The sequence below is a fragment of the Ptychodera flava genome, chromosome 9 (genome assembly GCF_041260155.1).
Source record: "Ptychodera flava strain L36383 chromosome 9, AS_Pfla_20210202, whole genome shotgun sequence".
NCBI lineage: Eukaryota > Metazoa > Hemichordata > Enteropneusta > Ptychoderidae > Ptychodera > Ptychodera flava.
The window spans coordinates 38379692-38397164 of NC_091936.1; the positions used below are offsets into that span (position 1 = coordinate 38379692).

At 37.4% G+C, this 17473-nt stretch overlaps 1 protein-coding gene across 1 annotated transcript; it reads left to right on the forward strand.

Moving 5' to 3' along the window:
* The first annotated feature begins 1426 nt into the window (after positions 1–1426).
* LOC139140915 (probable proline iminopeptidase) lies at positions 1427–16447 on the forward strand. Its single transcript, XM_070710398.1, has 7 exons — positions 1427–1780; positions 3453–3576; positions 4942–5117; positions 8708–8792; positions 9481–9668; positions 10391–10535; positions 14910–16447. The coding sequence occupies exons 1-7, from the start codon at positions 1461–1463 to the stop codon at positions 15018–15020; spliced, it is 1149 nt and encodes a 382-aa protein (XP_070566499.1). The 5' UTR covers positions 1427–1460; the 3' UTR covers positions 15021–16447.
* Positions 16448–17473: the final 1026 nt, after the last annotated feature.

The following is a 17473-nucleotide window of genomic DNA, read 5'->3' on the forward strand; positions in this document are numbered from 1 at the left end:
GTTTCAAAAATTTAGAACCATTTCATCACATTTCATGACTTTTACCTTGAAAAATTCTAAACTGGTAGGATTTGTCGTAAAAAAACCAAATTTGAGCCTAGTGACTGGCAGAAGCTGCAACTGTTGATGATTTTTGCAATATTTCTGTGCAATATATCAACTACAGTTTCTTGCTGTTTGCCTACAGCATCCTCAAACACACAATATTTAGTTTGTCGACAAAGTCTGTATATACAAATATGTATTAGGTGATAATTTAATTATAGTCCAGACTGACAGTCAGTTGTCAGTGAGACATATGCATGGCACACATACACAGGCTGTGTTAGCAAGCTGAATACTGGACAGTGCAACATGCTGCAGGAAGTAGAACAAGAATACAGTTGTATAAACTGAACAAAAATTTGTCAAAGTTAATACAGCTACTGCCTGCGGGCAGTGTCACTATCAGGTACCGCCCTGCTATGCATGCTACTGCAGTGTTACTATCACTGCATACCTGAGAAGTGATAGAGATAGCTCTGACTCTGATGTACATGGTCCAAAACGTTCACTGTTTAAAAATGTTCGTTTAAAAATGAATCAATTTAAGAACTTGCCTTAGGTATATAACTTTATAAACTGCTAATAGCAGGTAGTGTTGAACATCCATACTTGGAGTATGCAATTCAATGTTGGAACCCATATTACAGGAAGGACATAGATCTACTTGAGAACATACAAAGAAGAGCTACCAAGTTAATACCAGAGCTGCAGCATTTGTGTTATAAAGACAGGTTAAAGGATTTGAACTTAACTACATTGGAGGAAAGACGTCGTCGTGGGGACATGATTCAGGTCTTTCGGATTCTAAAAGGATGGGATAAAGTAGCTGTAGACAAACTATTTACATTTGCCCATTCAAGCAAAACCAGAGGACACTCACTAAAGCTTGCCAAATCAACTGTCAGATTGGATGCGAGGAAACATTTTTTTTCACTCAACGGACTGTATCCCACTGGAATGACTTGCCTGAGCATGTTATTCAAGTCAAAACTGTGTGTGACTTTAAAATAAGACTGGACCAGCATATTAACAGAATGAGGGATTATATAAGCCTTTAAGGCTTCCTTCCCTATCCTGCCATGGTTTTTTTTTTCCATGGCAATCATAGTAAATCATAGTAAATCTGCAAGCGGAACGGCACGATACATGTGTATTTCTTCTGCGCGTACATCTTTTCACGGGCTTGTGGCAGTTGGGGGGACTTGAAAAAATTTTATCATGTACAGGGGGATTTGAAATTTTTTTAGGGTATTGAAGGGGGGATCTGAAAAAAATAAGATATCAATCGCGATTCCTCCAGCCCCCCCCCCCCGTCATTATTTGTGAACGCAGCCTAACTACCTTGCGCCGGTGTGTAAACGCACCCCTGAAGTGCAACGGAAGTGAGAGCGCCGCCACTGTTTAGAGTGTGAATCATGATGCGTTATCTCCGTTGTTCACGACACACATGCTATGCACACGTATTCCTGCAGACTGCTGTAGGGACTCCTATCAATTTTAATCGCTCTATAAGTTTGACTAAGAAGTCCAGCGCCAAGCTGTGTGGACGATTCTTCGGGAAATTCTTCCCATGTTTTCCTCGCCGATCGATGAGCAGCATGTCGTTGGGATCGGCAGACGACCACTTGTATCCGGAAGTGGATTGTTTCGACCACGGAAGGCTAAAAGTGGATGATATTCACGAACTGTATTACGACCAGAGTGGTAATCCAAACGGGAAACCAGTAGTTTTCTTGCAAGTATAATAATCGTATTTAGCGTTTATCCATCAACAACACACATTCTGTTGCAGCAGATCTGTGTACGCCCCTTATAATATTTTTGCATTATGTCTCCGTTCTTCGCATGTTGTAGTACATCTGCTGGCCCTAGTGTACCGTGCTGTGTTCTCCCGGCGTTGTGCGGCCTCCCGCAGGCCGTATAACGCCGGGAACACACAGCATTTAATTTTTTTTGATACGTGTATATATTGATAAAAAAGGAGGTAAAGAAACCTGGAAAATGGATGATTTGCATATATTTGCTTCTTCCTCACCCAATATACAACTTCAAGTCATGCCACCAAAAAGTAAACCCAACCAAGATTTTAATCTTGCAGAAAAAATAAGTGGAAAGAGAATGAATCTTGCAAAAAAAGTGATTTTGAGCAAAATATGCTGTGTTAACCCTTTTCCTGCCATATTTCACCATCAGATCAAGTTTGAAAGTAGTGAAGCACAGTATGTCCCGTTTGGTGCATTTTTACAAAAAAATTGACCATTTGAAGTCCCCTGAAATCACCGATACTGTAAACATGTAAACATTGTCATGTATTCAAGCTGTTGGAACAGACCAAGCCAAGTGGGTTAAAATACATATGGTTTTGACTTAATACTGCTTTTCACTGAGTTTGCTGATTGGTAAGTGATACTGTCCGGCAGGTAAAGGGTTAATTCAAATGAGTGTGACGCCATACTCTCTTTCCACCTTTTCTGAGGAAGAGATATTTCAGAATCATTCACCAGTTTTAAATGAATCTAGCATAAACTTAGATCTTGATGCCCAGGTATTACCCAAGCTATATTGAATTCCTAAAATCCATAAGAATTCCTATACAATGTTTCATAACGGGTTCCAGGAAGTGTATAGCCAAACACTTGTCACAACTTTTGATCAGCATTATGTCAGCTATTAAATCTGGTCTAGTGTGTAAAAAGTTTATAACACTAGTGGTGTCAATCAGGCCTAAATTTCTGGTAACTTACCAAAGCCACGCCTGTATATATACTGTACATGGGAATTTAGGGGTTAAAGAATTAAGAGGTGTCATTGTTGTTGGCACCCTATGTTTATTGAGGGATTTTGGAAAAAAATCGTCACCGGTCAGTGGTGTAAATAATCTTCAGCAGAACAGTACGAAAATGGTTTGCTACCCACCCATGAGGTCATTAAAATTACTTAAACCATCTTTTGCTGGCAGATGTGGACATCAGCAGTCTCTTGATTTAACATACATGTATACCTTATACAACATCAGCAATATATCAACAATATATCACATAGTACATGTACATATATCATTTTACAAATGTCGACAGTCTTCATTATTTTATAAACTACCACTGTGCTATGGAATACATGGTATAGGTTGTTTCTATCTCTTATCAGTTTTTTTAATGTAGATCAGCAGGACATTAATATATGAGGAAAGTGACCTTCATAGCATTGAAATGTGTGTGTCAAAGTTGAATGTGTATATTGCAGCTGTAATTGATAGAAAGACTTAGGAGTTTGAGACACAAAAGCCATTTCCCATTTCCTTCTTTATAAGGAAAAGTCAATTGGCTGTATACAGCTCGAAATGTAGTTCATATCTTCCGGTATATGAACTGGTGGCTCACTCCAGTACGCTTACTGTCATATTGCAGACATGGTGGGCCAGGGAGTGGTTGCACTCATCATGACAGACGTTTTTTTGATCCAGCGGTTTATAGAATTATTTTGTTTGATCAAAGAGGAGCTGGAAGATCTACACCTCCGGCTGAACTGAAGGTAAATATGAGATGGCAAAATTTGCAGCAACAAAATTGTTAAAGGTTTTTTCAGTACAGTTATAGTGAATTCAGAAGCCATGTTTTTGTAGGAAACTTCGTTTTGGCTGTATCCTCGTGGTACAGACTTCGTTTTACTTGTGTTTAGGAATGACCATGTACGAAATGTAGACTTGGCAGCACGTTGTGCCTTCATTGTCCAAAACACCAACATAGCCCGCCTGGCAAGTGCCATATGCATTGTCCCTACAGCCAAGAGCTGCGGGCTTGAGATTGAATGCCAAAGGTATGGATTTGTGCCCTGGGAAATGTTCAATCTGCATAGACTGCACAATGTTACATAACAGAGGCAAAGGCCACAGTGACACAAGTGGCCATCGACAATCCAGGAGGACTGCACTTTCATCAAATAAAGAGTGTTCATGTCATTTTTACCCTGCCCTTCTAGGAATAGTAGGAAGATACATGATATAAAATGATTGTACAGTAATTAGTTGTAGGATAAACAATTGAATTTTAATGGTTAGCTTTTGAATATTAATCTTTGTGCACCTGACATCAGTGTGTGCCTAATAATTGAAACCAATACAAGAGGAGACAAAACAGATATTGTACAGTAGGGTTAGAATATGTCTGAACAGAATGCCATAGGTTTTCAGTTATCTATTGTAAGCTTTATTGTCTAGAAATCTATATTACATCACTGTTTGGTTAATTAATTATTTAATACAATCATATCTATCTTATCTATCTATATAAATATATATAATATATATATATCTATATATATATATATATATATATATATATATATATATATATATATATATATATAAACACTTCTGTCTGAATATTAGAGGATGCATGAAACTTCAGTAACAGATGTTTAAATTATCTATATAATGACAATTATTACAATTATTATAATTATTCTCGACCGCAGAGTGACATCAGTAGGTGAAACGCATATGAGCGAGGTGCATGAGAGATCAGACAATACAGAAGAGCGAATGACACAGAAATTGTTTGTAAAAAAAGCAGAACTAAAAGTTATGTCATTTATGTATAATGACACTTTGAATTTTGCTTTGGTGGTTAAAAAATCCGAACTTCAATTATTTGTTTTCACGGCGCTGTGACACAAAAATGAGGTACCGGTAAGAATCCGCAAGTACCCGGATGACCCGTGGTCGAGAATGATTATTATAATTATAATTATCTATATACATACTTAGTCATGTTTGTTTATAGGTAGACTGAAAATCATGTTGCCAAAGTTCTTAATGAAAAATTCTTGAAGTTTGATTTAATTTTAACCTCAGATTCTGTCTTGCCATTGGTTAAATTTTATTTTTTTCATAAATAGAATAACACAACATGGCATCTAGTAGAGGATTTGGAAAAGCTCCGCAAGCATCTTGTCATTGACAAGTGGGTTGTCTTTGGTGGTAGTTGGGGATCCACGCTTTCATTAGCATATGCTGAAACCCATCCAGAGAAGGTCAAAGCCCTCATACTCAGGGGTATATTCACACTCAGGAGGTAAGCAATGCACAGACATACAAGATAATCAGAAAACTTGCCAACATTCTCTAGTCTGTAAGTCATGTCTATATAATGAATGAACTGTGATGTATTAACCCTTTGAGCGCCAAAATCAATTTTTGTCATCTTTGTAGCATTACGGGAAAGCTCCATTAACTTTAATAGGAATGCCCTACTTCCCTACTTCGTTATCAAGTGATCAATTTCACAGACCTGCCTTTCCTACAATTGCACTACAATGGCACCAGCTGGATAAGATAAACATAAAAATGGAACATTCACACCTTGGGGATTAAAAGTCTTCTGTTTGTCACCCGAGTTGGTCAGGCAAGGACCCAGGTTTCAGGTACCATGCAAGTTAATGCAGTCTTTCCCTAAAAGAATATACCCAAGTCAATTTTTTTTAAGATTTTTGCCAAAATTTTGATAAAGAATTGCAGAAATGAGATGTGATGTCCACTTTAATAGTTAAAATTATAAAAAAAATTACAAAAAATTCCTAAAAATTGGTAAAATGTTGCACTAAAATTTTGGTGGGAAAAATTGCAGCTCTCAAAGGGTTGAGACAGAAAAAGTGAATAAATAACTTCTTGTCAATGAGAGGTGTGCACAATGTGCGATTTTATCGATTGCTTGTCTGAATCAAGAGAAATTTATTGCCACAAAACTAATCAATCTTTCAGTCTTCTGTTGCTCTTACCAATAAAAGACACAGCTTCATGTATAAAATTTGTGTTTCGCTTGGTCATCTGTTTTCCATGTGTGTGCCGTAGGTTGTAGCATAGGAACCATTTTCAGACAGCGCTAAATAAGCTCCATGAGGTAACAAAGGTGATCTTGTAGAATTAAAAAAAACCAGTAAGCATGTCAATTTTGTCCTGTGGTGCAGTGATCAACAAACAGCTGATATGTGTTCATTTTGGGCTGAACACTGGTAATATACACCAGCTGTTCATTAGAGGGACAAAGTCGGCCATTTTTCATGAATTTTGTTAGCTCCGCTGTCAGCGACGCGGAGCTTATCAAATAGGTTGATTTTCCGTCGTCGTCCGTCGTCGTCGTCGTCGTCCGTCGTCGTCGTCGTCCGTCAACAATTGCCTTCTCCTCTGAAACCGCAAGTCCAATTGCTTTGAAATTTTATATGCAGCTCACTTGGGGTGACCTCACTTAAGTTTGTTCAAATCGTAGTGAAATTTGCATAATTGTATTTTTGGGGCATTTTTTGGTGTTTTTGGTAAAAAAATCTTCTTCTCTGAAACCGCTTGTCTGATTGCTTTGAAATTTGATATGCAGTTTACTTAGGGTGACTTCAGACAGATTTGTTCAAATTGTGGTGAAATTTGCATATTTGTATTTTTAAGGCAATATTTGTCATTTTTGGTAAAAAAATCTTTAAAAATCTTCTCCTTCAAAACTACCAGTCAGATAGCTTTGATATTTGGTACATACGTCCCTAGGGATGATCTATTTCAGATTTGTTCAAATGTGCAGAAATATGCAAATTTGCATTTTAAAGGCAATTTTGCGATTTTTGGTCAAAAAATGTATTTCTCAAAAAGTACTGGTCTGATAGTTTTGAATTTTAGCATACAGGTTTCTATAGATGAACTAAGTAATATACATTGAATTTCTGATGAAATCTGTAATTTTGTATTTTTGGGGCAATTTTTGCCATTTTTGGTCAAAAAATGTGTATTTCCAAAAGTACTCATCTGATAGCTTTGAAACTTGGTATACAGGTTCCTACAGATGAACTAAATGATATTTGTGGAAATTATGATGAAATCTGCAATTTTGTATTTTTGGGGCAATTTTTGCCACTTTTGGTCAAAAAATGTGTATTTCCAAAACTACTCATCTGATAGCTTTGCAATTTGGTATACAGGTTCCTACATATCACCTTAATGATATTTATTGAAATTATGATGAAATCTGCAATTTTGTAATTTTGGGGCAATTTTTGCCATTTTTGGTCAAAAAATGTGTTTCTCAAAAAGTACTGGTCTGATAGCTTTGAAATTTGGTATAGAGGTTTCTATAGATGAACTAAATAATATTTATTGAAATTATGATGAAATCTGCAATTTTGAATTTTTGGGTCAATTTTTTCCATTTTTTGTTAAAAAATGTGTTTCTCAAAAAGTACTGTTCAACAGCTTTGAAATTTGGTATACAGGTTTCTATAGATGAACTAAATTTGATCTTTTGAAATTATGATGAAATCTGCAAATTTTATTTTTTTGGGCAATTGTTGCCATTTTTGGTCAGAAAATTTTATTCTCCAAAAAACTACTCATCAGATAGCTTTGGTTGACATGTTCTTAGGGATGATCCAATTTGATATATTCAAAGTACAATGAAATCTTCTATTGTGTATTTTTGCAGCTATTTTAGCCACTTTTTTCTGGCCACTGCATTGAGCTATCAAAGATTTCCACCTTCTTCATCAACATGTGTCAAAAATAGTTATTCTCTACATCAACACAGCGGAGCTATATCGGCCGCTAGGTCGCTTGTTTGATACAAGATACTACTTATTTGTTTGACATGTTGAAAGATACTGAATAAATTGGTGACCATGCATATACCGGTATTCAACCCCAGTTTTACTCACCATTCATGAAACCATTGTGAAAATGAATTATTGGTCATGACCATTAATTCATTTTTGCGATGGTCTCATTTAATTTGTCTAAAACAGGGGTCAAACAATATAAGAAGTATCTTGCATCAAACAAAATTTATTAAATGTGGCTGACTTTGTCCCTTTAAGTGAGTCCAGCTATTTGCCATAACAAATTTTGTCAACCATTAAGTGTGATACCAGTACATCAACTCTTGCTTCTCTTCAATCATTTAGCACCTACTGAATTCAATTCATCATTTATAAAATGTTTTTTAAAATGTTTGAACACTCTACTCTAAAAAGAATAAATTTGCTTTTCTCAAATTTGTCAACATATTTCAAACAAAAACTTACGAAACTTGTGATATTGAAAGCCCCATAGCCTGTTGTTATGATTTGGTGTCTATTACTGCACTTCTTCTCTCTGTAAAATACAGCTGTGTTTTCAAAATAATGTTGAAATGCCTCATGTTCAACTTGTCAATACAATTTGTATGTATGTAAAACCAAATGTTGTCATTGATGAATAAAGTTTTTCCCCCACTGGAATTCTTTTGTGAACAACAGCTTGTGTATAACAATTGTGAGACTTATGCTTGTATTTCAACATACATTAGGGGAGACGCAGGAGGCTATGTTGCTAGGCTATTTTCTGCAAGAAAATTGATGAAAATAGTATCAAAGAATTACAGCTATTGTCCATTTAAAGTCAAGAATGACCCATATTTGCTTAGATTTTCAGTCTCTGCATTAAAACTCTCACATCACTTCTCTGTAATATAGGTCCATGCTCACCATTGAAAACAACAAGGCTTGACTATACCATTGTGGTAAATGGGTTAAATGTAATAAAGTAGACCTAAGTTTTGTTTCACAGTCACATTGGTAACTGTATGAGAGAGATTTTTCCAGGAGATCACATCCCCTACCATAACACTTTTTACTCCCTGCCATTCTGCAGAAAAGAGCTACTTTGGTTCTACCAGGAGGGAGCCAGCCACATATTTCCAGACTTCTGGGAAGACTATGTTGCTCCAATACCTGAGGTAAGAATGGAAGATCTGTCATCCAATAAGTGGTGTGAGCGTGCTCCATAGTGTTTACTGAACTTGTGGATTGTAGATACTGAGCATTGTTTTAGAAATAGGCAAACGCTTCTGAAATGGCTGTTCATTTCAGCTGTCATAATTTCACTATACAGAAAAACAAAAACAAACAAAAATGGTTTAAAGGAAAACATTTCAATTTGCTCGGGGACAGCGTATCATTGCCTTTCCACATTCCAGTGTACTTTATATAAAGTATCTAGTATTTAGAGCAAAACATATTCTTTCTGTGCAATAAAAGTACTTCAATGGCAAATTTCAATGCAAATTACAAATTAGAAAGAGGCTTATCATTCTTTGGTCTGATACAGAAACAGGTCAAATACCAGTACATTGCTTCAGGATCTTAATAACATTAATCACAATAACTAACAACCATCCACAACATGCACTGCTTCCCAGAAGACTCCCGTCAGAGCAAGGATGTGAATTGTTATTTAAATTACTCCTCGTCTGATCTCCAAGTATTTTGTTATAACTTAAACAAAATGAAAAAATTCACTAATAAAGTAGTTTGATAAACTTTTTATCTCATATGCATCAAAAATACGTACCTGAAATAATCCTACAGTGACCCCGTGGAAACAATTGGAAAAATTGAAATAAATATTTGTTTTGTGGTCCACAGGTTGAAAGGCATGATATGATGAGTGCCTATTATAGAAGACTTACAGGAAGTGATGAGAAAGTGAAGTTGGAGTGTGCAAGGACATGGAGTGCGTGGGAATGTTCAACTGCCAAACTAATCGTTGATCCAAACCATATACAGAAAGCTACCAATGACCAATGGGCAGTCCAGTTTGCAAGCATTGAATGGTAAGTCTGAAATGTAATTCCTCAGGGATCCTGTGTGAGGGTTAAGAGATATCATCCATAATAGGTGTTTTGAACCGGAAGTTTGCGATCCAAGATAGATCCCTTGACCATCGGAAGAGCTGATATGTGAAGATTTTCTTACATACTGGGAAGAAGAAAGAGACAAAAATACTGAAAAGGAGAAGTGTCATGTACCTCCCAGAATACACTAATACATTTATTTTTTAGATGATTTTCATTAATCTTTTCATTTTCATTCTCAAACAATGTTTTAAGGATTGGTCTATATTTCAGTTACTTTGTTTTAGTAGCCTATTTAAACATACTCCAACCAAGATTAAAATGCAAATCACCATTCATGTTGGTCCTATAAGCAGCAAAGTCAGAGAATGCAAAGATAGTGACTTTTACTATTGTCATATTCCACTACTATGACTTCTGACTGTAACAGTCATTCACGATGATGCAGTGCATTATCAACAATTTATAGTCAAGATTAATCCCATCATCATCATCATCATCACATCTCAGTACAACCTATCTTGGAAAGACAGCAAGGTAAAGTCTACTGGTTATGTTTGACCTTCTGTAAGGAAGTTGCTTGAGCTTCTCTTTATCCCTGAAAACGTGTACACAGTGATCACCTTTTTGACTTGATCAGTGTTACTGCAGAGAATAATCAAAATTACTCAATATTTTGGGGGTATTTTCTTTGCCTGTAGCCATTACTTTGTAAATGGTGGATGGTTCAAGAATGACAACCATATCATTGATGACATTGATAAGATTCGTCACATACCAGCCACCATCGTCCAGGGTAGATATGATGTCGTTTGTCCAGCCAAGACAGCTTGGGACTTGCACAAGGTAAGATTTTTGTCAAGTAATTGCTGATACCTTTTTAGTCCCCACGGATACTGTCCGGGGGGGACTTATAGGTTTGGTCATGTCCGTGCGTGTGTACGTGCGTCCGTGCGTGCGTCTGTGCGTCCGTCCGTTCACGCAGATATCTCAGAGATGCCTGAAGCAATTTCATTCAAACTTGGTACAAGGATTACTTCATATGTCATACAGATGCATGTCGATTTGTTTTGTGATACGATCCAATATGGCTGCCAGGCGGCCATTTTATTACGATTTTTTCATGTACAGAGCCATAAGTCAGGCATGTTTCAACTGATTTTATTCAAAGCTGGTACAAGGACATTGACCAATGTCATAAATATGCACGTCAATTCTTTTTGTGATACGATCCAATATGGCTGCTGTGCGGCCATTTTGTTACGATTTTTTCATGTACAGAGCCATAACTCAGGCATATCTCAACCGATTTTATTTAAAATTGGTACAAGGACATTGACCTATGTCATACATATGCACGTAAATTTGTTTTGTGATAAGGTCCAATATGGCCGCCAGGCGGCCATTTTATTACGATTTTTTTATGTACAGAGCCATTACTCAGGCATGTTTCTACAGATTTTATTCAAAGTTGGTACAAGGACATTGACCAATGTCATAGCTATGCACATCAATTTGTTTTGTGATATGATCCAATATGGCCGCCGTGCGGCCATTTTATTACGATTTTTTCATGTACAGAGCCATAACTCAGGCATATCACCAATTTTATTCAAACTTGGTACAAGGACATCGACCAATGTCATACATATGCACATTGACTTGTTATGTGATACGATCCAATATGGCCACCGTGTGGCCAGTTTATTACGTTTTTTCATGTCCAGAACCATAACTCAGATATGTATCAAGCAAATTTATTCAAAGTTGGTACAAGGAGATTGACCAATGTCATACATATGCATGTTAATTCGTTTTGTGATACGATCCAATATGGCTGCTGTGCGGCCATTTTGTTATGATTTTTTCATGTACAAAGCCATAACTCAGGCATATTTCATTCGATTTTAATCAAAGTTGGTACAAGGACATTGACCTGTGTCATACATACGCACATTGATTTGTTTTGTGATTCGATCCAATATGGCCACCATGTGGCCATTTTATTACGATTTTTTCATGTCCTGAACTACAACTCAGACATGTATCAAGCGAATTTATTCAAAAGTATTTTTATCACAGACCTAATGAAGAGGACTTTATCCTCTCTGAGGACCTGTAATCAAAGCACCCATTAACAAGTGGGGACTGTGTCATCAACGATGACTTGTTTGAAGAGGAAATGTTTTAAAAGATCATGTAAATCAGGAATGAAAAAAAATCAGTCCCTGCCAAATGCAGTTAACCCTTTCACCCCCAGTTCGCTGTGTACAGGTCCAACTTTACCATAGAAAACAATGGATGTGGGAAAAACCATAGTGGTGAAAGGGTTAAAGTATACGTCAAAGTAGTGCTTACAGTGGATTTTGCAAACCAGGTAACACCATCAGCGTTTAGTATATCAACCTTGGAGGACTCCTTTTTGTACAGTTGAAAGTTAACACTTTTACAACTCTGAAGTTTATGTGCAAGAGTTTTATCCTTAAAGCCCGGGGCGAAATGGACCGGGATCCGGATTAATGCCAAGTTTGGGTGGGCGTTTTGGGGCATGGCTCTGCATAATGAGTCTGTTGGTATCGGTTGCTATCGTTCGCATTATCTGCGTAATCTGTTTGCTCTCAAATCACAGCCTTCGCAATACGCGAAAGAAAAAAGAAAGAAGGAAAAAATATCAATTTCATAAAAACAGGAGCGCACTGCGTTGATCTACTGAAGTTTTTGCTGAGTTGATTTACTGAAGTTTCGGTGTCATGTCATCGTTCGAGAATGATTCGGCTACTGAGCCCCACATCTACATACGGAAATGGCGCCGTACGTAGTGGAAATAATCATCAAGAAAGTAATAAACATAAACATTAAAAATAATCCGAAGCTGGCAATTTCGTATGTTGAAATCACGAATTACCGAGAACATTGACTGAGAAACACGGTAAGGAAAATGGTAGGAAACAGGTAAACGACGCGACGTCATGACCGATCACTAAAATAAAAAATAAGTTCACTACATCACTGAAGGATCGAGATTTCCATGAATCTCGCGTACCACGATATCTGTAAGCGATCAAGGTCGGCTGCTCGGTTGCTTTGAGGGTGACCCCGGACAATTCATCATGAGTTATGTTTATTTTAGGAGCAATGGGATGAACCACGGACTGGGTTCATAGATATCTTCGTTATTGAAGAAATTAAAGTCCAACCTTTGTTGAAATCTTACGATGTAGTGCCAACTCAATGAGCCGAACTCGGACACGTATCAATAGGCTAAGCCTTTCAAAGAAGATCGGGTGATGACGCTCACTTGCTCACCTTGAACTGACATTGACAAATGTTGTTTTGATGTCTTTACAAGCTTTGTTTAATTCTCATAACAGTGATGACGCTCACTTGCTCACCTTGAACTGACATTGACAAATGTTGTTTTGATGTCTTTACAAGCTTTGTTTAATTCTCATAACAGAAGTCCAAACGGTACTGGGGCAACCGGTATGTCAAAACCTTACCAACCCTCCGAACACGACATGTCATTGCCATGTGTGAGAACACGTGTACATATACACAAACCATACGGCCGCTTTCAGGGCTAGCATTTATATCAAAAGCGACTGTAACGTACCGGTACTTTCGGCCGTAGGTATGCGGGGGCTGTTTAAAAAAAGTGGCTCTCTTTGACTGACTGTAATTAAATTGATCATGTAGGCTACCGCCATGCTTTAATATTTAGTTGTTTTCTATGTCATTGTAAACTATGGACTCTGCCTGCAGTTCTACTACCTCCATGGTAAAATACAGTGTACGCACTTTTCGCAAGGATACATCGTACCGGTACTGACTCATCTCTTGCTAAGTCACGACCGAAAATGGCTCACTTTCGCGATGTCATTGCATCATAAACGCTTGTTAGTAATATAGTTTATGACAACCACGAAGTTTTCATTCTGTGTGCACGCCAATATCCATGTAACTCTAAGCGTACACATGGTTTGCTTACATCGTAATTATTCTCGTATGCACAGCAAATGTTTGACCAGTTTACACCTCTGCGCGTCACTGAATGATTGACAATTGTTTGAATCGCGGAACGACTCTTCCCTTGGGGCCATTTCCTTTGTTATGAAAGTGATTTTCCCCTAATCGTCGTAATTTTAAAAGGCTTTGTGAAACTTTGCGGATACCTGTATGGCCTACGTGTTTATGAAACAGTCTATGTTTATGGTATGCCAATAATGTTTGTTTGAGAATCGCTTCGGCTGATTTTCACGGAGCGGTCTACCTTGCTGTTGCCAGTTGTCACTCAAGCGCCATTATGAATTTTCGATGAGTTAGGGGTCTTTTATACCCCGCACCGGGGTTTAAGAAACTGTACATGTCAACATCCCAGCATCTTATCAGAGGCAGCTTTAAAGGTATACAGTCACCTGTAATCTTAATATGCCCATACATGTATATGGTCAAAGGGGCATTCCTTGGTATTCAAAATACCCATGTGGAGGGCGCTGTTTTTAAAAAGCGGCCACCAGCTTAAAATCTGTGATTGGTTAGATTTTCTATTTCCATGGTAACTGTGGCAAAATTGGAACAGGTGACAGTATACCTTTAAATGCTTCATGTAGTCCGTCTTTGAATGCGTATCTTTGACTGAGCGCAAACGAAGTGACCAACAAAACACACAACACCACAAATCTGAGTCACGTCAACCATTTAGTACATTTTTGTTGATAGATTGTCACTCTTTTCTGCCTTTTGTCATACACTCACGCTCTGTGTAATGACTTTGATAATGTCAGTGGTTCCTTTGATTTATTTTGTGTAGAGACACTCTCTGACAGTTCAGTGCATCAGTACAGCATAGTTATGATCTGTGCTTATCATCAAATCAAAAGTTAGCAAAAACTCATGCAACCGTAAAGAAAATTGCATATATTTTTTCAGACTTGTCTGTGCAATGTTAATGGGTATGGTAGTACATCAAATTTTAGTTATGTGTATATAAACTATTATGTACCCATTGGATGGTTATCCTAAAACAGGAAAATAAAAAACCCATACGATCAGCATCCGAGTCATGGTTTCATTTAAACCTGTTCACCCCTATTCCCAGTAAACAGGTCCACAATCACCCATTGATAACAATGGCGGCTTGGGCCAAACCATTGTGGTGAAAGGGTTAAGCACTGTTTTTTGTAAACAGCTATGTCTCTGTCTCTCCTTTCTCCTTCATAGAAATGGCCGGAGGCAGAGTTTCACATGGTACAAATGGCAGGGCACGCTTCCAGAGAACCAGACACTGCATTCCTCCTGATGCAAGCAGCCAAAAAGTACCAGAGTCTGTAGAGGACACTCCTTTACTGATCACTACCTCATGTCAGCTTGCTACACCTTTTAATAGTTTGTGCAGTACAGTGTTTTAATGTAATCATGAAACTTAGTCATTTCAAAAGAAGCATTATCAAGTAACCTCTCTGACCAAATTCAGAATTTTTTTCTTTCAAAACTGCCTGATTTGTGTCTTATTAAACTATTATAATCATGACACCCGCTGAGTAATCGTTATTGTGATTTTTTATTGACAGAATAAGATTGTAATGCTAGGGGAGATAGGATCATGCAAATGGCCAGTGAGACTGTGACTTGAGCTATAGGGTATAATGCGCCTCCAGGATTGATATTCGGACTCTCACATTCTACAATTCTCTTCTGATCTACCACTTGTGTGGGCTCATTTTAAAGCGCTTTGAACAAGTAAAATGTTCACAGCTCTATTTTTGTGGAAATCGAAAATTTCATATTTCCCCATAGAGTTAACACAGGGGTGGTAGCCATTTTGAATGTCAAATATCGGTAAATTGACAGTACTTTGTTTCTAGTACCAGACTTTGCACAGTGACTCCAGATTTTTATTATTGATTTTGAAAGAAAATTATTAAAATTTGTGAGTGAAAGTTTAAGTATTCAACTTTGGAAGCATGTACTACCTTAGAGATTTCTGCCATTCTTCTCAAATAACTGTTTTTTGTTAGAAGATTAAGATTAAGTAATTACAGAGCAAAACATCTTATCTATAGTAGTTCAACTACAGACCCTCTTCTGTGTCGTATGGAGTCATGCTTGAAAAAGGTTCTAAGGTCAAACTTCACCTGACATAACTATAAATATTGTAGCCGCTATTATGTAATTGTACATAGAAGGTAACTGCAGGGGAAAGATGTCTATGTAACCTTCTGACCTTTGACCCAAAGAGTGTTGCTATGCAAATTAGAGCAGTGTTTCAGAAGGGATCAGGTCAGTGCTTCTCACACAAGTTTCTCATGCAGTTTTCAGAACGATGACCAAAGTCCTGCAGTATCTGTCTATACAAAGATAGTGAATTAGTTGTAAATTCTGGCAGTTTACTGCCTAAGAGACCCATAAAGATTACATTTATCATAATTCATTCCAATCCGCAAAACTTATTAATGTAGTACAATCCAATTCAAGGCATCGTATCATGACCACTTCGCTTCTAACAGTTGAATTTGAAAAGTTCCATGGTATGTGAAAATAGTTATGGTTAATTTTGTGCATTCTTTGTCGTTCCAAGGTGAGTTGACACTGATTGTGAATATAGTTCAATGTAATCTCCATGCAGTTTTACAAAATCAACACTATATAGATCAATGAAAGATTATGTAACTTTTACAGTTAGGCCAGTAAGTGTCAAATACATCACAATGGAGTTGCAATCATCAATAAAATGGACAAGTGACAGTGTAACAAGACTATTTCAATATTATAATCCAGTGTATCATTGACCTTGGCGATGGATGTCAACTCACTGACCAAGTAGTCAATTCCCTCTGCCCTTTCTGAGTCGGTCGGTCAATCATATGCAATGCCATCCAAGTATGTGGAAATCTGATCTGTTGTTTGATGTGGGTTTAGATGAGCCAATGACAAAGAGATATTTGCATTGAGTATACTGAGTATACTGCAAAAGCAAAGGCGGCAAAAAAGCTAAGGCAAGCAGCTGCAAATCCCCTTACCCAAATTAAATACTGGTGTGCTTGCTTACTCAATATCTTTTCCCATGTGCCAGACACTGTTGCTGGGTTTTATCAAACCCTTCAGAACAAATATTTTTGCACCCTCTGTACCATGCTTTAATATTTTGACTTCAAAATGTTCCATTCAAACTGTCAACCGTCAGACTACAAATTCACCAGTGGCATTTTTAATGTGTGACTACAAATATTAGACTGAAAGATCAGTCGCTCGAGGACGCTCTGCTCCCTACGCTCCTCTCCTCATACAAAGAGGGGGAGTGTACAGAGCGCCCTCGAGCGACGAATCTTCAAGTCTATACAAATATATGGTCCACCTAATTTTCCATGTAATAGACAGTGCCCTTTGACATTATCTAGTCCTTAAGAGGTATGTTTCTGTTTGTTAATTTATTTATTTATTCCTAAGTTTGGTAACAGACTACATAGGATGATTGACCAAATATTCTCCTGGTGAGCACACATCGGGACTTACATATAGGTGCTGATTGTCAAACATTTCAGGAAATTCTTTGACATGCTGCCATTGTTGTAAGCACCATCAACGCACTTGCTTCCTAAACTATTTTACTTTCTCATAGACTGAGTAGTCATACAGGAGCTTACTCATAAATGATGAAATATTAAGTGTCAGTGCGTTTGAATTGGAATAAGTCATCGCTGATTGCCGACTGCAAGAAACAAAAGCATACGTAAGATCGTCGTTGATGGCAGCATTATGCTGCTCCCTGCTGGAGTGGAAGAGTA